We start from the raw sequence: 24,939 nt of genomic DNA, 5'->3' as shown, positions 1-24,939 counted from the left end.
TTGTGTGTAAACTGAAGAAGTCTTTATACGGGCTTAAGCAGTCTCCACGGCAATGGTACAAGAAGTTCGACTCTCATATGATTCAGATTGGCTACAGTCGTTGTGAGTATGATTGTTGCGTTTACTACAGAGTTCTTGAGGATAACTCGTATATTTTCTTGATGTTGTATGTGGACGACATGTTAATTGCTGCTAAGAACATGGATGAGGTAGACAAATTGAAATCTTTGTTGAGCAGTAAGTTTCATATGAAAGACTTAGGACCGGCTAAGAAAATTCTTGGCATGGAAATCAACAGAGATAGGAAAACCAGAAAATTATGGGTGTCTCAGAAAAATTATGTGAAGAAAGTGTTAGAGAAGTTTAGCATGTCAGATGCAAAATCAGTTACCACACCACTTGCAAATCACTTCAGATTGTCTAATAATCAGTGCCCAAAGAGTGAAGCAGATGTTGCAGAGATGTCAAAGGTACCTTATGTCAGCGCAATTGGATGTTTGATGTATGCAATGGTGTGTACCAGACCAGATTTAGCACATGCAGTTAGTGTGGTTAGTAAGTATATGGCTAAAGAGCATTGGAGAGCTGTAAAGTGGATTTTCAAGTACTTGAAAGGTACAATGGAGTGCGGGATCATGTTTGAGAGACGACATGGTGATATTTCAGTTCAAGGATATGTAGATGCAATTATGCAGGGGACTTGGATGACAGAAGGTCCCATACAGGTTATGTTTTCACACTTGTAGGTGGGCCCATATGTTGGAGGTCAATGGTGCAATCACTTGTGGCATTATCTACAACTGAAGCAGAGTACATGGCAGCAACTGAGGCAGCCAAGGAATTATTGTAGTTGAAAGGGCTTGTCAGGGAACTTGGAATCAAGCAAGATGGAATGAAGCTGTACTGTGATAATCAGAGAGCCATCTTCCTAGCTAAGAATCAGATTTATCATGCAAGAACCAAGCACATTGACGTGAAATTTCATAAAATAAGAGAGTTGGTTACTTCAAGAGAGTTGTTGTTAGAGAAGGCGCATATCTCAGAGAATGCAGCAGACATGATGACAAAGCCAATCACAATGGATAAGTTCAAGCATTGCTTGAACTTGATTAACATCTCTAGCTGTTAGAGAGGATGTGTCTCAACCCATTGGTCCTAGATGGTGTGATTTTTCAGGTTATGGGTTTTCTCCTAAGGGGTGAATATTCGCCAAGGTGGAGATTGTTGTGCATGTGACTCATATAGAGTGGAACACAGACCCTGGATCAAATGAGCCGATGTCGGCGCGGAGCGGAGCGACGGCATCGGCCTTGAGCGGGTTTAATTCATTGTCTGGTTGTTAGGGACGCTGAATAGGTAGGGGGTGCGGGGGGCAACGCCCCTGCGGTATGATACAGGGATATTTTCTGTACGGACCTTAGAGTCTTATATGGGCCTAGGCTAGGGTTAGTATAAATAATATGTTGTAACCCTATTTTTCATAACAGAAAAAAGAAATCTCCGCTTTGCTCTCGTGGACGTAGGCACATCGCCGAACCACGTAAAATTCTTGTGTTGATTTTCGTTTTTTCATCTCTTGAATATTGCGCATAAAATCCAACACTAATATATCCATAGAAATAAAATCAAGTCAACTCTTTTGCAACCACATCAGGTCAATTAAATTTTGATCTACATCTTGCTATTATAATCTAATCTACTAGGATTGTGTAATCTAATCTAACTAGGATTGTGTCACTCTTGCAAATATGCTTCTTCGAGTAAACTGTAAACATGCTGGACATTTTCCCCTTAATTTTTTTAAATGTAATGTAGAAAAATAAGAGACCTCCGATTTGATATTAATAGGTACTTCCTGAGACACTTTGATAAACTGAGTAGTTGCCAAAAATAATAATAATAATAATAATAATAATAATAATAATAATAATAATAATAATAATAAAACTCACTAAAACAAACTACAAGAATCTTTAAAAAATCATAGGGAATTAGGACCATCTTCATCTTCCCCACTCCTACTCTCTGTCAGGCAAACCCGCCGCAACCCATCACCAACACCCACGGAATCTTTAAACCATTATGAATCCCACTACCAAACCCCTAAAAGCACAGCTCTCACAGCTTCTACACTAACTGAATCTCCAGAATCATCATGCTCACAAATACAATACAGCAATTAACACCACCACCAGGCACCGCCACTCCTGCCACAATCGCAATATCCGAGAACCACCCAAAATCCTCTTTTTTCAGTCCATTCAGCAAAGACCAAGAAAATACCAGATCGTATAACCATAACCATGGCAATGGTAACACATGATACAAACAAATCATATTGATTACACCATCTAAAGGAATATCCACCACCATGTTGCTACTATACAAGAAACACATAAAATGGCGAAAAATAATCAATCTCATATAGATATATGTCTTCTTGAGTGTGGATCCATATAACGTAAGAAACTAGGGGGTAACCTGCTCCTGAAAACCAGCAGGATCTGGATCCACCAACTCTGTTGAAGTGTAGTCTTCCCTGATCGCTCCAGAAAGCCCAATAGCCTGTTCCAACAAGCCGAAAATTATGAGACTTCGTAACTTGGTTTAAAAATTACAGCAAGGCCCAAAAAAAACAAAAATACAAAAAGAGGACTTCATGTACCTTTTTGTCTCTAGATGATCCGATATTTTCCTCTGTTCCAACAATGACATCCGATAAAGCAGCAGAATTACCAGAGGGATTCTTAGCAATCTCAACAAGCTGCTGCAATGATTCAGTAGATCCAGGTCTTGCAGCAAGCTGAAAACATGAAAACATTAAACCATTCTTAAGCAAGTGAATGCATGTGCACGAGACAAATTTGAGTGAGATCATGCCTTTGCCAGAGCATCAACAAGATCGTGTAGTTCTGAAATGACTTCAGAATCATTGACAACTAATATTTCTATGAGAGAAATCGCGAATTCAGTGGCAGCCTCTGCACATTATATACAGAATGAGTTGTATTAGTTCCTTTATTACATCAAAAATGAATTAGTATCTATGATACATACTGTTCCTTCCTGCATCAAGAAGCTTTGCCATGTGGACATTATACTCAGCAAGGTTTAATAATTCACTGTGAATAAGACCAATTGTAATATCTTTATTGAACTTCCGGTCCTCGTCGGAGTATATAACCTGTCAAACAAAAATAAAAATAATCAAACAACTTTCTTTCATTAAGTATTCCTTAACAACATGATACCCAAATAAGCATATAACAAACATGAATAGATTTTCCTTCATCACTTCAATTTGAAGCATTTAGGTTGGATACTGTGATGCTCGGACCCTTCTTTTTGGCTGGTGTACCCGTTCGACACGACATGACACGGGTACGGGTATGAAATATGGGTCGGACATTGAAAATTTCAACCAGACACGGCAAGGAGTGGAAATTGTTGCGCCACCATTGTTGCAGAGTCGGGTGATTTCTGGTTCAATCATTTAGGCAAGGAGGAAGGGTATAGTAGTTGGGCCTTTTTTTGGTTTTAATTTTTGGGCCTTTCTGGCCTTTTTTTTTTTTTTTTTTTTTTAGTATTGAAATCTTCCCTCCCCATAAATATCCCACTTTTTCAGACCAAAAAAATTAGAAAGAGATTCTTGCACCTTAATTAAAATAAATTATCCTCATATAGATGCTCTACAGATAGAAATTAAAATCTTCCTAATTTTACCGTCATCTAATTGGAAGAAGAAACAATCTAACTAATTGGAAGAAATACTAATTTATTCCTACTGTATAAATACTCATTTTAACATAAAATTTTAATTTTACTAATTAGTATTTAACTTTTAAATGTGATTTTTTTGGGGAAAAAAATAAAAAAAAATTGAAATTTCAAAAACATATCCAGGTACCCGTGTCCAAAATTTGGACTCTTTTTAGCCATATCTCTGTATCCTACATTTTAAAAAATAAAAGATTTAATACTTAGATAATACCCGTACCCAAGTCCGAGCATCATAAGTTGGGTATATATCAATAGAAAATCAGATTAACTCTTTCATAACCAATATATGTTCCATAACAGATTGTCAATGAAACAATTACCAACACCTGCACCACCCCTGCCTCCCAATTTTTAATGTCTTCATTTTCATCTCAGTTTTAGACCCACATTAATGTCCCCTTGTTTAAACTAAGCAGTCCTCTAATTTCCATTATTAAAAAAAGAAAATTTAACCCTCTGAACATTTTATCAATAAACACAAAGGATTAAGAATCATTTTATGTCGCACTTTAAAGGCCAAAAATAAGAAAATTTAAGGCACTCAGAAGGAGCAAAGATGTTTGGACGTACCCAGGTAGTTAGCTCCTTCACAACAAGTTTACTAACATCACGAATAGCAGCCAGGATTGCAAGGTGAGCATTGACATGAGCATTGTTTGAAGCATTTTCATACAAGCCTTTGAAAGTCTGCAGTAGAACAGAAATCCATATTCAGATAGTTATTTTAGAACATCAATCCAATAAGATGCTGTAAAATCACCTTTTGAGCCACAGCCAAGGCAGCCTCATCCCGGCTTACGCATCTGAGGATGACAGCCGGAACTTCAGCTACAACTCCCTGCAAGATAACATATTTGACAATATGAGTTTCCAGCATAATCCACATGATAATGTAATTGTGATATTATGCAACAGTTTTATCAGAGGAAAAATCACAATGGACGTACTGAAACGAAACAATTATTACCTGGATTTCTGCTTCCTTGTTATCAACAGATAATAGATTTTCAAGCTGCAATGAATTTTGGAAATAACTTATCAGACTGACCAAACAGAACAGAAAAATAGTTTCTCTATGCTAGTTGGAAAACAGTTTTCACTTATTCAACATGACAAGACCATCAGTCCTACATCACAAGGCATGTATTTGAAGAGAAATATAACTAATGTTACACAACCTTCTCTGAAATAATCTGGTACTGATCCAATGCATCGCCTGTGGTCAACAATGGCTCTAAGACATTACTTCCAACACGCTCAAAAGCCAAAGTAGGATTTGGAGTCTGTGGTCCACTTCCAGATTCCTGTGGCAAATGGAATCTCTTGTTAACTATTATACGTGAACATCCACGCTAAAAATGTTCATTCAGAATTTTACTTACTTTAGCAGAGATGGGAGGGTCAATATGCAGTTCAGGAGCTGAGACTGGAGGATATGAAGCAACAGTATCATTTTCAAGACTTCGAGGGCTAAGGCCATCAGCTGTTGCAATATGAGTTGAGGGTAGACTGAAACATTACACAAGGGGGGGAGGGTGCGGAATAAGTTACTTCTTTGGTTAGAAATATCACAAGGGTCTTAAAGCATAACAGTCATAATCTAAACCTAGGATGCTGAGCCGAACTATTGTCTATCTCCTCAGAGCCAATATCCAAAGTCTGGGATACAGCACCAAGGCCAGTGTTAACAAGGCCAGATGAATACATGTCCGGATTAATTTGGCCAGATACAGATGCAAATTGCCGGGACATGCCACTACTGCCAGATGAAATGGAGGGACCAACAGACACAGCATTTGAGTTATGGGTTGGCCGATTCTGCCATGGCAACCGAACAAAATCCTGAAAAATCAAGAAGGAAAATGCATCGAGGTATAAGGAAAACTAACATGGACCTTACAATGATGTCTCCAGAAGGCACACTTCAAAGAAATTTACCTCGTATACTCGCTGCTGTGAATGTGATAAGCGGCCTGGTCTAGGATGAAGAGCCTCTGGTAGCGCACTCATGTGACCTTGCGTGCACAGGCTAGCATCAAAAAATGTAGGACCAACACTCTCTCTATGCTTCCTCCGTATAGAAAGCTGCTGGGCAATCTCTCCATCAATCGTTTGAATTGCCTGCAAACAGAATTACAATACCATGGAAAACGAAAGGAGAAACAAGTAAGCCACAATGTCCCAGGACTCACCACAATTTCATCCTAGTATATATTAACCCATCATCAAACTACTATCATGTGGATTAAAGAATATAACTTCAGATTTTTAATTCCAAGAAATTCCAGGACAACAAAGGAGTTATTTTGTTAAAAATAGCAAAAAAAAATTATAAATTCATATGCCCTCATCTTCAGATGTAGAAAATAAAAACCCTTTATTGCTGAAAAAAAACCATGTTTGAACGTGAAATAAAAATAAAGGTCAAGAGGACAAAAGCATATGATATGGCGGGGTAACAACATTCGTGTCATCTTAAACTTGATAGCATTTTTTACTACATCGTTTCAATTTGATGAGTGATCTGCATTCCTCTTTCACCATGCCTTGGTTCCTTTTGGTGAGTAATTAGTGTTCCTCTTTCACTATGCCACTTGTCACAAGATCAGCTTCCGATGAAGCATAGAATTTACTGCTGCAGTCATATACCACATATTAACGGATTGCTAAAGATCTAACCTTCTCTGTTGCAGCTTGTTCAATCAGTGCACATCCGAGGTCAAGATTGTCATTGGTCACAATTTGAACAGCTTCAAGAAGTTCACTTGATATACTTGATCCCTGAAGTGTACTCCTGAGCTGACTTGATATTGAGCCACGCAAAGGTTCCTGACAGCTAGCAAAAATCCACATGAAAAACCAGGTAATGAAGAGTGATGAATGCTTGGATCACATCACCATATCATAAATAAGTCTGATCACAGAGATAGGCATTACAACAAATAACAACTTCAAATCTACCTTGCATGTCACATGAGCTAGACTCCCTGCCAACCTTGCAACCATCAAGTGTGCTGCATTACGTATAAGAGCCTCATCCGGCTCCATCGCGTAGTCCTATCATTGAATGTTTCAGAAGGAAGAAAATTAGCTCTGGTGACAATAATATGTCGATGATTTGAAATAAATTGTAAAAAGGTAACCTTCAAAACAACTTCCTTTGTTGTCTGAGTTGCTATAGAAACACTACGCTGCACAATACTCGACACTATTTCTTTGATAGCTCTATCCATGGCAATTGGAAGTACACTGCCGCCAACACACAGAAAAAAGCATGAAACAATGGATAATTTGTTGGTTTATAATTCAGAAAATGAAATTCAATAACTGATTCGGACCTCTGGAAATGCAAGTGTAGGCCTAAAGCATGAAGCTTTGGATTGACAATGACTTGCTGCTCAATATTAGATGCTGGAACAGGAAGCTGCAAACACGGAAAACCTCATTGTAACTTATCGAAGTTTATCACAAACAACTAAGAAAACACCAATAAATATAATCATTACTTTACCTGATTAAGTGATAACTGTGTTTGACCGTGTAGAAGATTTTGAGCAGAGGGAAGCTGATCTGATAAACCTAAAGCCAGCTTCTCATCGTCCAGCAGCATACCAGATGAGAGATGGAGAGGAGTAGTATACTGAATCCACCACAAAACCAACTTCAAATACCTAAAAAAGATTACGATGGTCTAGATCAAACATAACTACTGAAGCACCACAAACCTGAGATAATACACGTGAATGGCTAGTAGGATGAGGAGGAATGGCAACATCAAGGGGTAGCTCAACTTGATTTTGTGTGGATAATGTTCCAGATTTGACTTCATTTACCATCTGCGGCTGGGAAGCTCCAATATCTTTGTTTGAAAAATCAGGATTTCCTTCAAACTCGCGAACTGTGTCTTTGAGAAGTGAAGTTGGGGTTACATCCTTTAAATCTACGCCAAGGTTCTTAAACAAGACCTGCAAGGCAGAGAAATTTTAGAAATAGACAAGAAATCATATATTTTGGTGGTCGGCCCCATAAGCAAAATAAAAATATATGCACACACACATACCTCAATGTCAAACTTAAGGTTCATTTTTAAATTAGGCATTGCGTAAATCTCGGTGAGTAATCCAAGAATACCCATGGTCCAAGGGTTAGGAGGTTGATATGCAAGACTGTTTGAACATGAATCCAGAACCTGAAGCAAGTATACAGCATAAATAAAATATGCCACAATACTATGACAAGCTGCACATCAACCAGAGAATATATATACCTTGGAGGTAAAAGGAATAACAGCAATCATTAATCCTTTCTCGTAAGCCTGTAAAACATACCATATATCATGTACCTAGAATCATCAACTTAACAACATGAAGGGCAGTATACAACATTATAACAACATCCCAGAGAAGAGGACCCCCACAAAAACTGCATTGACCACATAAGTACATAGAAGAAAAAAGGAAAACCTCTATAATCAGAGATTTGGGATCTATCTCCCGTGCCCTGAGAACTTGATTTTTGTCAATTGTAATCTTCCCAAGCCAGCTTCCCAAATTTTTCAGCAATGAACGTTCTTCCGAACTTGATTTTATAAGCTCTGATCCTAAAAGAACCTGAAAGAATGCATGGTCATTAACTGTGAATACCAATTATAGCTCTGCCATTGGAGAAAATAGTATAGTTATGGGCCCACAGACCTTGCAGTTCTCGTAAGTGGTTTGAACAATCTCTTTGTTCAAAGGCTTCATATTTACTTTATCAAGGAACTTCAAGTACAAGTCATGAAAATTTGGCTCGATGCTTGCTCTGTCAATAATGGCATGAAGAATCATGAAACAATGAGAATAGTCATTTATATTCACTAGATTACTTTTATTATTCTTTTCTTTTACATACATACCATTCTTTTTGGTGGGATCAGAGGAAGAAATCAGGTGATAAATTGTTTGTGAAAGAAAATCTTGAGAAATTCTCTATTATGACTTGCAGTAATTCCATCGAAATGATAATGGAAAAATCTCACCTTTTCATCACCATATACTGGGCAAACCAGGGATAGTACTGCTCTTTCAAGATGTCAGTTAATTCTTTTGCTTTAGCTTCAAAATTTGCGGCAGATAAGTTATTAATAATAAATGATATCTTATCCTGAATTTCAGATGCAGGAGCCTGTTCAAACAACATAAAACACTATCAAATATTCATCCACAGGAGGACAAATTATGGTACAAATCATATAAGATAAGAGGAACATCTACTACAGCTGATGATTGAGAATAATAGACTCAAACATTAATCTGAAAAGAAAACAAGTGGAAACAGCATATAATATGCACCATATTAAGTTAATGTACAAATAGAGCATTTAATGGTTTTTACTTTAGTCAAATAAAGACACAATTTGAGACCAGTAAAGACCACACATCTCTCAATTTCCCATCAACATACCATATAGCCCTCCAAATGCTTGTTCACAAGTGAATACTTTGAACTTTGGCAGATTCCAATTAATTAAATGCCAAGTTTTTAAGACTTCCTACTTCAAAAGAAAGCCACATACATAGCAGACCTTACAACATGACATTTATGGATGAAATACACACATTTCTGTTATATATACTGCATTAAGTTGAGGGACCTATATAAAAAACACGATGATGGTCCAAAACCTACCCCATCCCCAACCCAAACCCGACAAAAAAATACATATTACTTCTGAACCAATAAATGACAGTATCCTGATGAAAGAGATAAAGGTAGCAGAATTATTGCCCATTTTTAGAGACAGTGATTGAAAAGAAACAAACTGCCCAGTCTGAAGCAGACCTTAATGCCATTTTTCATGTAATGTTCCCATGTACAAGTCCAGGGAGTATATGAAATTCAGGACAACCAACCTTCTTATTGTCCAATTTAACAGTATATTCTCAAGGCATATTCTTATTCCATTTGCCAATTATTTTCAGAAATATGTGATGCTTGTTGAGCAATATATTACAAGAATTTACAAGGTAATAAACAAATCTCCCAACCAAAAACACACAGCCTATTGAAAGTTGAAACAGATATTTATTCAAGCCAAAAGAAAAAAGGAAGTTAAATCCTCAATTGTTCTTGGTTTCTTGTACAAAAAGCAGACGGCACAAAATAACTGTAACTAACAATGCTTCAATTGCTAAAAACATGTAGCAGAAATAATGTCATCAACTGGTCACACACTGGCAGAAGAGATTTATGCAGCCGAACCCAAATTTATTGGTATAATGGCTAGTTTTTTGCTTTGGTAATATATCAGAATCCTCCAACTAGAAGTCGCATAATGGTGCGACAAAAATTCAACTGTGTTTTTTCTAGAAGTAGCTATAAGAAAGCTACAATGAGCCCAAAAATATGCTAGTGGTGACAACAGAGATCAGACCAAGTACCTCTATAGGTGTTTCCCTTCTATCTGCAGCAGCAACAAGCGTTTCAATATTTAGAGCAGAGCCAAATCCTGTCACGGAAACAGACCCTCAAATGTTTTTGGGTTCAGAACGAGTAATCTAAGCCGAAGGGAAATGAAACAAGAGAGTACAAATTCAAAAAAAAATAAAAAATAAAAAAAGACACGTATGCTTGGAAGAAAGAGAAAAATACTTGCTGAGGTAGCTCGTGATGAACGAGCAAAACCAGAAGAAACCTGTGCTGATGAAGCATTCACCAGAATTTGTGACTGCATTGTAGCATTAAATAGGTCAGTTAAAAAACTTGTATATGCGTGCATTGAAAGACATCATATCCAATAATCTTTTATGAGTATATTTAAACATTAGCTCATGATCATGGGTTCAGTAGAACAATTTTGCTGGAAATCGAGGTTATGACAATAAATCCAGTTTACTAATTATCGAATCCATAAAACTGCTATTAAAATAGACTTTTTTAGCACTAGCCTTCTGAATGCTATCACTTGAAGGAACAGTAGAAGATTGCCCAGCAGTGGTTGAAACTGGCTTCATGTAATTAGGCAATGTTATAGAGGCTTTTCTCTCATCTAAAGAATTTAGCTGTCTTTGTGATAGGAGGACCGGAGAAGAGACTTGCAATCCCGTCTGTGAACTACCACCAGGTCCATTCAGTGAAAATGATGAACCCAGCATCTGAAAATGAGAAAAGGATCTAATTTTAAGCCACATAAACATGATTTTAGAACTTTTTTTTTGATAAGTAATCAAATGTTTTATTAATTAAAAGGTAATACACAGGAAGTGTATTATACACTTAAACAAGAAATAAACGTCATGAAATTATTTAGAACTGGAAATCAATAAATTTGACAGTTAAGAAACACCATATAATTTTAAGTTGGGGGAAGTCTACCACAGACAGAAGATTTATGACATGTAGATATGATAAACATGATTTTAGAACTTTTTTTTTGATAAGTAATCAAATGTTTTATTAATTAAAAGGTAATACACAGGAAGTGTATTATAGACTTAAACAAGAAATAAACGTCATGAAATGATTTAGAACTGGAAATCAATAAATTTGACAGTTAAGAAACACCATATAATTTTAAGTTGGGGGAAGTCTACCACAGACAGAAGATTTATGACATGTAGATATATATATGATTTGAACCAACTTTTACCTCTAAAAATGAACTGAAGCTTAGTGTTGCCGTTTAATTAACCAACTATACAGTTAGTGAAGAACTAACATGAACCAAATCACAGCTTTCTTCAGGAAACATTAACGTAATACATATTACAGTTGTCAAAAATATGACTGCAGCAAGTACAAAGAAATTCCGCTGAGAAAGATACCAAGCAAGAACAATTCTGGTAGACTAATCAAACTATCAGAATTGAATTCCTTGAACTTTTGCCATAAGATCATCGCAATTTAATGTAAAAATCCAAATATTAATGCAGTAGAGGACCGGACAAAATCTCAATATACATAGTTTTTTATAGGTAATCAAATATAATACGCAGAAAATGTATTATCAATTTAAACAAGAAAAAAAGTGAAATTGGGCAGTCCATCTATTTGATTAGTAACTGCAGCATTAAACCAAGTATACGTGGTCAAATAAAACAATTCTCTAATCCGCTCTGTTGTTCATGTAAGATCATCAAAACAGTGGTTGTTTCTCTCACCACATACAAAATACAATGCAACCCAGAATAAGGTTACAAACAAGCTTATTGTCCTTATCACAAAACTTTCTCCTCCGTGCCCTTAACACATGTTCCATACATCTAGATAACACTCAATCCATGTGTTGAGAAGTCAGAATATTGTTCCACATCAAACGAGCATCGTTACAATGAAGGAACAAGTGGTCAATTGTCTTTCCATCCCTCCTACACATAACACCACTCTGTAACATAAAAATCCCTCATTTGAAGATTATCTACCATTAACACCTGTTCCCTCACAACCGTCTATAGTAAAAATGCCACCCCTAGGGGTATTTGATGTTGCCATACTAAGTGCTAATATATTACAAGCCATGATAAAAACATTTCACTAAGAGTGCCATCACACACATTTGTTCTAAACTGTTGGATGGTGTCTGCCCGGTGCCAGAACTAAGTTTTATAGCGAGGATTACTAAAGATGGAAACTGCACAAAGAAGAAAAGGTAGATAGTCTACTCTGTATTTGCTCATGCATATATGTGTGTGTGATTGTACTAGTACAAATATTAGGAGTACCTTTAAAACTTGGACATATTTTCTTCAGTAGTTCTATGAACTGAAGATAACATATGTTCAACAAGAAGATAACAAATGAACATAGAGTTAACTCTAAGCAGAAATCAATCTTCAAACTTACATATGCTTTTATTTAGTAGTTCTATGAACTAAAGAGAACATATGTTCAACAAGAAGATAATAGCATACGAACAAAGAGTCAAGTACAAGCAAACCCAATTCAAGGAACAAAACCAGCAAATTTATGAATGAATCATAAAATTCTCAAAGGAAAAGCGACAGGGACATAGATCTTACAAGATCAGATGTTTGGCTAAATCAATATCGACATGATAAAAAGACTAATGAAGAAAAGTAGAGAGCAGGAGAAAAATAAAATTACTGAACAATTGCAACCAGAATAAATAAATCTGAAACGTAATAGGCGAAGTTGTTTGAAAGGAAGTAATGACCATGCAAGAAAAGCTGAAAAGGCAAATATTATTCCAGTTAAGATGGTTGTGGTAATGATCCGCATACATACAGCAACTTTAAAAGGTCCTTAACAATCAATTATCAGAAAAAAGGAAAAAATAAAATAAAATAACATAACTTAAAAACAAAGAACTTCATTATCCCAGTTAAAACAAAATTCAAAAATACTCAACCACAATATAATCCCGGTGCATAATATAACTGGAATTGACTAGCATTTAAGGTGCAAGACACAAAGAATCTACAGTCTAACAAATGTTCTATTTCTCGGGAATAAATAAGATCTAGACAGGTGAAAGTCAGCCTACGGTGAAAAGGGAATCATCTTGCAGCGGATAGACTGAGCAAGGCTAAATCAAGATAACTTCTCGATCATTGTTTGCAGAAAAGTTATATCTATTCTGTTAAAAAATCGTGAAATGGTGCAAGACTTTGATGGAGACCTTCAATAACAATAAACATATACCTCCATATTTGTCCCAGAAGCTTGGATTACATGTTGCTGATCTGCAGTGGCACCATGTGTAACCTCTGGTTCTGCATGTGCAGATGAAATCCTGGCAAGTGTCCGTTCAATGAATGAAACAAGTTCTGTGTGAGTACCACGCAGATGAGATATTTGTAAGATATGGTTGCAATATTGTGGCCACTCTACTAGGCGGTCCACGAATTGTTCCAGAGCCTTAGTGCCAAAGATAAACATCTGTATGGTGTAAACCCATTAGTCACCATTAAGATGAAACAACAATATGAAAAGAAAAACATCAAACAAGGAAAAAAGGACAAACTTTTGAATCAGCGGGTTTTCGCAATGCATCCAAAACAGCTCGTAAAGCAATACCAAGTGTTAGATGAGTTACGAGTTGATGCTTAATGAGCGACCCTAGAAACAGAATTATTAACCACTACATCAGTAAATTAAACTTTACATTTCTATTTCAAAATCAAAATCTCCAAATTACAGATCCAACTACCTGAATAAAGAGATTGAATTAACAAACATATCAAAGCCTATAGCAAGCTAGAAGCAAACTGGCTGAATTTACAGGTGACAAAGCAACACATTGAGAAATTAATATGGTAAAGATATCCATTATATAGATTCAAAGATTCAAGAACATTAAAATTTGATAACAAATAAAGATCTTCCAACCACATTGAGCATCTCACAAAATCACTAATCTTCACCGGGACTAAGAACAAATTGATTCTCAAATCTCAAATAACATCCTAAGTTGGTATGACAGCCTAACAGAAAATCACCATCAACTAAGGCAGCCACCTTCTCATTGTACATGTTTCAATTAATTTGACTAAGAAATTTTACCAACTAATAACAGTAAGAGAAGGACAACCATGTAAATAAGTGTATGAGATAAGAGTTGAGGATGGTGCCTGTGTAACCAGGCCAACTAAGGTCCTCACATCATGTTAATAAGCAGGTAGAGCAATTATGATCTTACATATAGAATTAATACCAGTTGAACCGTGATAGGTTTTGCTCTTTAATTTATTCATAAATTAATGATTTAACAGAAACCTTACAACCTTCAGGAAACAGTAATAGGGTGAGTTGTTAAAAATCATTAAACTAAAATTTCAAGACAGGACACTGAACCACTAAGTATTGAATAAAATAACTATCGAGTTTGCAACGTGAAAAACCTTATGGTTAGGCACTAAATTTCAATCAAGATACTAATTCATCACAGGGAACAAAACATGTCTTCCTAAAAGTGTCGTTGCTTCATGTCTAAAATGAACCCTGATCGTTATTTGATTTGGATTCCAGTTCCACATGCTTCTCCTACCAGTAAAACATCATCTAAAAAATGTGAATATAAGCAACTTATTCAAGGAAAAAATACAGTCATAGGAGAGCAAACCAGGGTTGTGATCCCCAGGAGTTAATTTTAAGCAAGGTAACTGGAGCTGAATCCAACAGGGAAATATATGAATTTGCACATGCTGCTAAAGCGGTAAAACTGGAATGAGGATTAGATGTTGTGAATACATTCATACAGTGCAGCTCATTAAATGTTTTACTGTATAGTACCAGCAAAAAGAATATCAAAACATTGGGAAGAAACAGTAACTCTTTTATAAAAGAAATAGGGTCAAATGTTACAGAATGCAATAATAAGAGCTCACCAAAAAGAAATGCAGCAATTTTGAGCTGAGTTTCAGGGAACTTGGAGAAGAACTTGTACTCCTCAAATAGATTAGCGATCATGAACTCAAAAATCGATTGTTGCCTGTCAAATGTGCAAACTGCTTTAGTCGAAATATAAATCACCTCAAATTTTAACAGCATGCAAAAGACTAATCATAAGACACAAATCCATGCTACACAAAGTGCATTTCATCATTTTAAGTAAGAATATCACTAATGATATTTAAAGGTTTCTTCATAAACTAAAAAAATAATACCCGTCACAAAGACAAGTTTTGATGCTGACATTAGAATGAATAGCATGCTGGACAGATTTAATCAGACATTAAAATACAGGCATGATTTCAGACCCAAACCATTGAAGAGTATAAAATCCAAGAGTTGATACTTAATTTAATGCAATAGACATATTCCTCAATGGAACTATCATAAAATATGGGGTCACTGTGCCCCAAGCAGGAAGATGTTACAGTGAGAAGTAGTGTGAATAAGTTATACACACTAAAGACAAATTTGAGGAACAAAATTACCTTTTCTCTGCAGATTCTTTGAAGCGAGCAAGCTTTTGAATCATCGCATCAATTGTCAATTGACCCGAAAACAATTGATGGAAGTAAGAGTTTGCTTGTGTCTCAATATCGTCAGCATAACCATCAGATGTTGCTGAGTCAGCTACCCCGTCATTCTTAAGTCTTCCGGTAGCATGCAGATAAGTCGCATGCAATTTTTCCAATTCCTCGGACAAATGACTAGAGGAAATAATGCCAGAATGAGACTGAAGGACCTACAGACCAAAGATTCAAAAGGTTTAAGCCCAATAATTGAGAGACAACTATCATCCAATTTAACAGAATATGCAAGTGTCTGAAAAAAACCTTCAAGAGGGTGGAACAAGCTTCCAGATAAACATTCACAAGAGAATCACGGGAATGAAAGCGGTTAATAGAAACTTCCTGAGCTCTGACCACAACCTCCTTGAGGAACTTGAGGCACTCCTGAAAGCATCAAGACTAGCTTTTATGAGTTTTGTGATATCTTTAACATTTCATCAATTAAGAGCCGGTTAAGAGAAAAATTAGTACAAGACAACTACCATTGGCAACATAAAAGACCAATGGAACACTTGCAAAATTTACATCTAACTTATGGCCCTGATTTTGCTTGGGGAATTTTCTTTATCTTATTCCAGGGGTGGGGAAAATGTGGAGTAAGAGAATGAAGACAGAATATCAGTTTACCTCATAAAAAGCTTCTTTATATGTACTTAAATGAGTTCCCAACCATTTCTCGAGATCTAAGAGTTCTTTACTAGAAGCAACGGCAGCCAGTCGAACACCAAAATAAGAAGGAATCATATCCAACACTGGAGTTAGCATCTGTATCAACAACAGAGACATTATGAATGATATGCCAAAAGTTGGATGGCACCCAGAAAATTGATTTTTTCGTTTGTGTTATAGGAAGTGGACGAAGGAGGGGCATATCCAAGGCCATAGACTCATCGTCTATCATCAGTGGAACAATAATTTTCATTGGAAATAACACACAGATGATCAAATGAAGAAGTGTCTTCAATTTGACAAAAAGCAATTAAGTATATCAAAATATCCCAACCTTAAGAGAACCACAAAAGGACTTTTTCCGACTACTAGAGGTTCAGTTAAGAGTGCTTAGATTTATGCAGAGATCAACCGTGTGGCACAAATCGTGCCTTCTATAAAGGTTAAAAGTTAAAACTAATTCTTAAAAACTGCATGAGTAGCTGTATAAATTCACAACAGAATATCGTATGATATATTTAAGCTTGCTGTGAAGTTAAAAACCTTCGATTCCTGGCAGGCATCCAAAACTCTAGTCAAGTTGTCCAGATCAGAGTTCATGGAATCAATAAATCCTTGCAACGCCATGTAAGGGTTGACACGCCACAGGTGAAGTATTACACTGTCTCCCAATGCATGTCTGAGTACCATGGGAAAAACAGTGGAAGACACTTCATACTGGAGTAGATTATATGCAGTCTGCAATCCAAGTATCAGAGGTATTAATTGAGTGATTACGTGAAACAGCACAATAGTAATCACAGTTTGTCTCGAAAATCAGTACATTCACGTGGGCCATCCCAAGAAGCAAGACTTTGGGACAATTATCAAGAGGATCTTTCAGAATAGCTCGCACAGAACTTGCATGACCCCTTTCTGCTAGCTGACATAACACCTCCAGCAGGTCAAGACATAACCAGGCATGATTTGTATCTTCAGATTGGAACTTGTGTCCATTCACAGCATCATCATAGGCCTACGCAAGTAAAAAAACATTCCCAGAATGCCTTATCCATGGAACTGCTATAAATGAGATTAGTATGGGGCGATATGAAGACATAAAAAATAACCATATTCTAAAAAAACCATACCAGCTGCCTTTCGGAATGAGAAAATGTGAATACTTCAGGTGGCACTGCAACAGCGTATTTCAGAAATGATAGTTGACCCTCAACATTATTCCAAACAGAGCCACAAACAGCATGGAGAGGAAAGGGATCCTGAAAAGCAGGTACCAAGGTCCAAAATTAATAAAGAACTTTATTACCGCTTACTTATTAACATGCCTAACAGGAATTAAAAGAGTATAACTGTTAAGAGACATACCTGACATCCATGTCTATAGAAGGACATAAAAAGGGAAAATGATGCTTCATTAGGGATATAAAAGCCCTCGTGGTCCAGGCACCCCATGACATTTATCCAATTAATTCCAGGAGCCTATAGTTAAAGTATATTAAACAAAAGAAAGGATACAAATTCAGGGTATCAGTTGACAATCAAATTTGAGGTACCTCAAAATAAAGCTCATCAATGCTATAGTGGGATTGACACAATGATGCAAAATACAATGCAAATTAAGCTAGAAGATATAAATATGGAACTAACAAGTTGCTTGATCGAATCAACCAGGATATGTACGTTCCAAGAGTTCAGCAATGGCAGATCAGAAACACTGTTGTAACCAAGGGCAGAGCAGAATATTGTGAACGCAGTTTGACTGTCATTAAGACCCGCATAGGTCCGGGCAATTGTACCAAGTATCTTTGCAATTTTGAATTCATTGAGTGGCAAGAAAAGAGACAACATTTCTTTGCACTGTGATACATCCATGGTGCAGCCATAACCTAATTCCTTCATCATATCAGCCACGCTCATTTCCTTCTCCATTTCAGCTAAAATAGTATCAAAATCATCTTCACTGTCTTCATTGAACAAATCTAAGTGCCTGAGGTTCACAAAAACAAGCAAGAAAGAGAAAATAGGTGAATCAAAATCAATCACAAGAAGCTGTTTAATTAGAAAGTGTCACAAGGAGTTACCTGAAGAAGTTGGCTTCCCGTAATTCACTGGAAAGAAATGGAGATAAAATGAATTGGTTTTCCTCGTTCAATTGCAATAGAGATAACATTTGCACAAATGAATCCACATGCTTTGAAAGGCCTTCAGATCGATGAAGAAACACTAGAATGTGCTGAATTAGTTCAGTGGAATCCCACGCCACTGGATTGGTGCACAACTCTGCAATCTGACCCATGCAGAATTTCTTTCCTGCAAACCAGCCAACAACAAATGTACAACATGAGATAAACAGCATGAAGAGCACAGATTATAAAGAGCTGATGTCCCTTTTAGAAGAGCAAAATCGAAGTATAGTGTTGAACAAGGTCGTCCCCAGTCGGGATGTACTATTAAACCAAAATTGGGGTTATCTGTATCATAAATTCATCCTCTTATTTCAACACAAAGGACATTTCAGCAGTTCATTTTTTGACACGTCCTAAACCATGGCCAGACAGAGAAAGAACTAACCACACATTCGGATATCAAGGTTTTCTGAATCTGATAAAGCAAGACCAACTCCAATTTTTTCGTATGCTGACAAGTGTAAGGCATCAGATAGATTCTGTAGAAATTCTTCATTTATAACAGCAGTCTTCAGAGATACACAGAAAACAGTACTGAAATTAGGTTTATCCAACATATGCTTAAAAATTGAAGCATATACTGGATGCAGCTGCATATTCTTCAAGTTCCCATGAATATTCAGGTGATCCAAACAATTATGGAGCACCAATATGCTTCCCTCCATTCCATATGCAGCATACTGTCGAAACATGACACCACAAAGAGACCAAAAGTCAATAACAAAACTTCCATAACCAAAAACTGGAACGGTTGAAAAAAGGGCTCAAAATTGTTATCCCATTACATCTCTTCCCACCTTATACGTTAATTTTTTCTGCCAAATGCTAATCACCAAAAATGTCAAACCCAAATCTTAGAAAACTGCATAACTACCTATGTGTACAACCTTCCTACAAAGATCGAAAGTTTTAGCCAAGTGCATCAAGGTATTCTTGAGCACCCAAACAGTGGTGACATCAACGATGTGTTGATCTCTTTCCAAGCATCAAAGAAGTGTGCATAAATCCACATACACCCTTTAATGAAAAAACTCCACCTTCATTGCGATATTTTTGAACTCTTTTTATTTCTAATTTTTCTTTGATCACTTTTAATAAGCTTGATTATTTTTTTGCTTAATATGTATTTTTCCTCTTTTGGGTTAAATTGCTAATTGATTAGCTCAAAAGCAGTCGTAAAAGCAGACTTGGTTTTTTAGGCTCGTAACGTTGTGATTGATTTTGTAATTTATGGATGTGTTTAATTTTTGAAGATATCCATGGTGATTGGTGTTTATAAGTTTATCATATAAATAATAATTGCAGTTAAAATTTACATACTTATAATTAAACTGAAATTGAAGCATAATTTGATTTCAAGTTTTGGTTCAATATTTAAATAAAGTTTTCATGTAGGTTTGATGTTATTAGACTTTCTTTGTATTTCAGAAATTAATTTTGGAACTTTACAAAGTAGTTGCAACCTTGGATCTATAGTTTTAGTTAGTTATGGTTGTTAACTTATTATTAAGAATATTTCATGTTATCTTCTTTTTAATTTATTAAATAACTATTATTTAATAAAATTTTACGATCCTCAATTTGATCCACAAAACCTCTTCATCAATCGATCTAAAATTATGATCCTGACAACCTTAGCTCAAAGCATGGATCAGATAACTAAAATCAACTTGAACTTTTTAATATAAGAAACAAATATCTCAACTCTGAGGGATAACTCGGTGGTCAGACTTTGGGTTTCCTCCCCAATGATCACCGGTTCGAGTTCCCTCATGGCTACTGAGATGAGTATCAAGCTGTAAACTTAGGGTCTCGTGGGATTAGTCGAGGTACCCGTAAGTGGCCCGGACACCCACGATTATCAAAAAAAGGAACAAAATATCTCAGTCTTGATATAGTGGCTCACTAGGTGATAAAAGAATCAAGTTTGAAACGAGACTCAAGAGGTTGGATTGAAGAAGTCCAAAAAGAATTGGAAAAGGGTCCAAACATCATAATCAACCTATTACAGGTGATGAATCAGGAACCAACGGGTCAGATACATGGTCAAACCGACTGAACCTCCATATTTCTTTTTCACATTTGTTTGGGAGTAAAATTTAGTAATATTACAGAAAAATTATGAAGTTGCTTCAGTTTTGCTTCTAGTGTAATTTTAGTCCAGCTTGACATTCTACTAACATAAACATACCCTCGGAAGCATGGACACGTTGTCAATGTTGACGTATCAATGTACGCATATCAGCACCGGTACATCTCTGACACGTTGGCAGCGCGTATAGGAGTTCCTTGCAACATATAGGAGACAAAGAAATGCAGATAGCCGGAAGAAAACATTAAGAAAAACAGATGGCAGGACAAAACATAGACGGTGACTACGAAGAAGAAACACAGACACAGCTTGACATTCTACTAACATAAACATACCCTCGGAAGCATGGACACGTTGTCAATGTTGACGTATCAATGTACGCATATCAGACACCGGTACATCTCTGACACGTTGGCAGCGCGTATAGGAGTTCCTTGCAACATATAGGAGACAAAGAAATGCAGATAGCCGGAAGAAAACATTAAGAAAAACAGATGGGAGGACAAAACATAGACGGTGACTACGAAGAAGAAACACAGACGGACTGTGAAGACTAAGGAAGAAAAGAAGAATACAGAAAATGAAAAGATGTGACTGCGAAGGAAAAAATCCAATGAAGAGTGTGGAATTTTCAATGTAATTTTAAATTCAAATTGTTGGGTTCGATAACATTAAAGCTTTGTAAAATTTCTTTTTGTAGTATAAATTTAATTTACTTTTTTTTTTTCCTTCTTTTTAGCTTTATCCTTTAACAAAGCAACATGTAAAATTTTTTGTGGACTAATTTTTTTACCATATCATTTTACCCCCCAATAAAAAATAAAACTTACAATAGAAGTCAAATCCCCTTCCTCATAGTATTTTTAATCAAATTAAATTAAATGAAAAAAATAATATTTTACTCAACCGGTTGATGACATATCATCTCAGAACTTTTTCAAAAAATAGCATGTCGATGTGTCCAAGTGGGTACCTCTTAAAATATACCTATTAGATTTGTAGTTTGATCAAAAATATATCTTGAAATTTTTACACCAAATTAGGATAGAATTTTTCTTCTTGGACAACACCCTGTCCAAACATGGGGCACCATATCGCTCCCTGTTCGGACAGGGCGTTGTCCAAGTAGCAGCGCCCATTAGGATATGACAATGAACTATCCCTGTCTTGACAGGTAGGATCTAGTTCAGGTTCCACAGGTACTATTTCCAATATCTGGAACCAAGGAGAAATTGGGTAAGTACATGACATGTCATACAATATCCAGTAACCTGCACTGCACAATATATGCTCACTGCATACTTTATGAAAAGGCAGTCTGCATGTAAATAGAAGAAATTTATTTGAAAGCATCTTGAAGGAGAAATAATTAAGCTCATGTTTGACGACCATTATTTGAAAATTCTTTTTTATACATACTCATTTTCAACCACACATTCATAGAATAAAATATTTTCCACATAAACCTAAATTTTTCCCTTCTTTTAACCACACATTCTCCTAAAAATCACTATTCAAAATATTGTTTTTCCCGAATAATGGCTAACCCAAGGAGACCAAAGCACAGCAGTCCCCCCAATTTTTCATCACTCGCAAAAAACTCCAACCAACTTAGTATAAATCTCCGGAGTTCGTCAGAAAAATGATAAACCAATGCAGCAAAGATTTTATTTTGAACAAACTAGATACGGTCCAACTTTGAATAAGCTCGTGCTCGAACCTACTTTGGTTCAGTATCATAAACTGGTTTAAATTTCAAAATAAAAAAGGTCTTAAACAATTAGTTTGTCACCCAAAAAAATATCAAATAACATGTGGTGCACATGACCCAATGACCAAATCTTCTAAGTCAGTCTAAGCACCTCTTTTGAGCTTGAAGATTAACAAGACTCTGCCTAGAAAGAAGATCCACCATAAGTTGCACTTGATCAAGCTTTAGTCCACAACTGGATATGAAAACTTAGAGGACTTTTCATAGCCAAACGTGGGCAGCATGAACTCACCAGATAAGTCCACACTGAACACACTTTAAGAATTTCCCAAAACTTCCCTAGATTTGTATTAAGCATAGTTCACTTTCCTAACACTACAGGTCAAATGATGCTCCCTCAAATTTTCAAAAAGATATTTTCTGCTTGTTGGCACTCCAATTCTGCACCTCATAACTACAACTAAAAAAAGCATACCATCCACAAAGAAGAGAAGAAGAAATGTAGTATAAGTCCACACTGAACACACTTTAAGAATTTCCCAAAACTTCCCTAGATTTGTATTAAGCATAGTTCACTTTCCTAACACTACCCTGTTTTAATTCAAAGAGCAATAAACCAATAACCGCCAATTTGACAGGTCAAATGATGCTCCCTCAAATTTTCAAAAAGATATTTTCTGCTTGTTGGCACTCCAATTCTGCACCTCATAACTACAACTAAAAAAAGCATACCATCCACAAAGAAGAGAAGAAGAAATGTAGAAACAATGATTTCATCAACAGCTACTTTTTATAACAAGTGCAATACTGTTTCATCTTGTTTCAAAAGAAAAAGAAAAACATGAGTTCTGATGTAAAGGCCCTTGTTGTCATTGGCTGTCATCCATTGGACGAGTTCCTGTGTATAGGGCAGTCGATGTCATTGGCTGTCATCCATCCAATTTCCATTCGATGCATAACTCATCTATTATTCTAAATTCTAAAAACAGTAATTTCTATAATATGTCCACTTGCATACATTATGCACGTACCCATTATGAGCAATTCACAATTATTTTCTTTCCTCTGAAAACTATTTAAATCTCAGAAATTTTTCTATCTCTTTTTTTTTTATTCATTTTTTTCTTTTTCGTTTTCTTTCTTTTTTTTTTTATTTGTTTGTTGGTTTTGAGGCGGAAATCAACCAAAAATTTAAACTGGCTTCATACTGGCCGCAAAAACCAAACAAATTTGTTTGTTTTGATTTTCTGCAAGTTGGCGGCTCCATATTATTATTATTATTTAATTAACAATTGCAATTGGATTTGGATTTGGAATTGCCTTTCTAAGTTTATTTCTGCCATTGGCAGAAACTTTGAACGTTTGTTGGCTTTTTTCTTTTCTTTTTTTTATTGGAACGTAACCTCTCTCTCTCTCTCTCTCTCTCTCTTTTTTTTTTTTTTTTTCTTCTGCCTTAAAGGACTGCTGCCTTTAAAAAGGCAGCAACCTTAATTTTTTTTTTTTTTATTTTAAATGCTCACGAGCCGGCTCGGGCAAAGCCCATGTCCCCAAAATGGGGCTCGGCCCGAGCTTAGGCTCGTGTCTATCGAGCCTCGAGCCGAGCCACGAGCGGCCCGAGTCGACGAGCCCGATTGCCATCCCTAGGAATATATGATATGCCAGTCTGGTGGCTCGGAGTGGTTTGCCCTTGTTTGATACTAATTTTGATAATTGATTAAAAATGGTTTCTCATGAAAGAAGTAAAAAATGATGATTTAAATTGTATAATAATGGACTTTGTTATATGTGTATTATGGTATACATTTTGCTTTACATTTTACCACGTATTATTATCTTATTGAATAGTTTAAATTTTAAATAATTTTTTATTCAATTGACAGTTGACAACAATACAAGTGTCAAAAATTAATGTACAAATAGTAAAGTTTGTGTAATAATAGTTAAAAAAATTGATTTTCTAAAACGAAAAATTAATACCAAACATGCAATTAGTTTTCATGGACAGATTTTCTTGCTGTTTGCCTCTTTCAGAATTGAATATTAAAGAATTAACCCTATGTTTAGCAAATTTATTTAAAAAATCCAGCCATAAATAGCCAGGGAAATGAAACTACTCTTAAATTTTGTCCATGTTTGATTCTCATTCTCTGAAAATTTATTTTTTATTTTCACAAAGTCAATTCCATCACACAATCTTTCAATAAAATAATTTTTCACATGAATTAAAAAATAAAAATCTACTTTTTAATCACACATACTTCAGAAAATCACTATTATAAAACTTATTATTCTCAAAACTTTGATCACAAACAAAGCCTCTCTGAAGAGACTCATTATTTATATAAAGAAATGCACTAAACATAGACTTTTAAGAGCATTCAATCTAAATTGGTGAAATTCTATAATAAAAATTTAAGCCCTTCTTCGATACCCATATTTTTCAAAATTGATTTTTCTCTCTTTTTTTTTTCAACCACACATTTTTTAATAAAATAATATTACACGCAAAATTAAAATTTTTCTTTATTTTTTAATAATATA

General features: G+C 35.8%; 1 protein-coding gene across 2 annotated transcripts in view; it reads right to left on the bottom strand.

Annotated features, from left to right (window-relative positions):
• Positions 1-19,296, bottom strand: part of LOC111387193 (CCR4-NOT transcription complex subunit 1-like) — a 26,212-nt gene extending 6,916 nt beyond the window's left edge. The window contains exons 1-38 of one of the 2 annotated variants that reach the window (XM_023011740.1): positions 18,981-19,296; positions 18,491-18,719; positions 18,057-18,396; positions 17,775-17,888; positions 17,540-17,668; positions 17,233-17,424; positions 16,953-17,147; positions 16,368-16,505; positions 16,005-16,124; positions 15,660-15,913; positions 15,108-15,211; positions 13,745-13,839; positions 13,423-13,659; positions 10,710-10,916; positions 10,414-10,489; positions 10,203-10,270; positions 8,801-8,946; positions 8,475-8,583; positions 8,244-8,390; positions 8,048-8,095; positions 7,841-7,969; positions 7,506-7,745; positions 7,292-7,420; positions 7,119-7,204; positions 6,924-7,029; positions 6,742-6,837; positions 6,460-6,609; positions 5,719-5,901; positions 5,387-5,622; positions 5,163-5,289; positions 4,959-5,084; positions 4,748-4,792; positions 4,541-4,618; positions 4,351-4,467; positions 3,058-3,184; positions 2,881-2,981; positions 2,666-2,803; positions 2,482-2,565 (exon numbers count right to left, since the gene is read on the bottom strand). In XM_023011740.1, coding sequence (XP_022867508.1) covers positions 2,482-2,565; positions 2,666-2,803; positions 2,881-2,981; positions 3,058-3,184; positions 4,351-4,467; positions 4,541-4,618; positions 4,748-4,792; positions 4,959-5,084; positions 5,163-5,289; positions 5,387-5,622; positions 5,719-5,901; positions 6,460-6,609; positions 6,742-6,837; positions 6,924-7,029; positions 7,119-7,204; positions 7,292-7,420; positions 7,506-7,745; positions 7,841-7,969; positions 8,048-8,095; positions 8,244-8,390; positions 8,475-8,583; positions 8,801-8,946; positions 10,203-10,270; positions 10,414-10,489; positions 10,710-10,916; positions 13,423-13,659; positions 13,745-13,839; positions 15,108-15,211; positions 15,660-15,913; positions 16,005-16,124; positions 16,368-16,505; positions 16,953-17,147; positions 17,233-17,424; positions 17,540-17,668; positions 17,775-17,888; positions 18,057-18,396; positions 18,491-18,719; positions 18,981-19,287 — 5,553 coding nt within the window. In that variant the 5' untranslated portion in view covers positions 19,288-19,296. The remainder of the gene's footprint in view (positions 1-2,481; positions 2,566-2,665; positions 2,804-2,880; positions 2,982-3,057; positions 3,185-4,350; positions 4,468-4,540; positions 4,619-4,747; positions 4,793-4,958; positions 5,085-5,162; positions 5,290-5,386; positions 5,623-5,718; positions 5,902-6,459; positions 6,610-6,741; positions 6,838-6,923; positions 7,030-7,118; positions 7,205-7,291; positions 7,421-7,505; positions 7,746-7,840; positions 7,970-8,047; positions 8,096-8,243; positions 8,391-8,474; positions 8,584-8,800; positions 8,947-10,202; positions 10,271-10,413; positions 10,490-10,709; positions 10,917-13,422; positions 13,660-13,744; positions 13,840-15,107; positions 15,212-15,659; positions 15,914-16,004; positions 16,125-16,367; positions 16,506-16,952; positions 17,148-17,232; positions 17,425-17,539; positions 17,669-17,774; positions 17,889-18,056; positions 18,397-18,490; positions 18,720-18,980) is intronic. The other variant, XM_023011746.1, reaches the window with a different exon arrangement.
• Positions 19,297-24,939: the final 5,643 nt, after the last annotated feature.

Source organism: Olea europaea, chromosome 3 (assembly GCF_002742605.1).
Source record: "Olea europaea var. sylvestris chromosome 3, O_europaea_v1, whole genome shotgun sequence".
NCBI lineage: Eukaryota > Viridiplantae > Streptophyta > Magnoliopsida > Lamiales > Oleaceae > Olea > Olea europaea.
The sequence above is the reverse complement of the archived record's forward strand: the minus strand, read 5'-3'. Positions and strand labels throughout refer to the sequence as shown.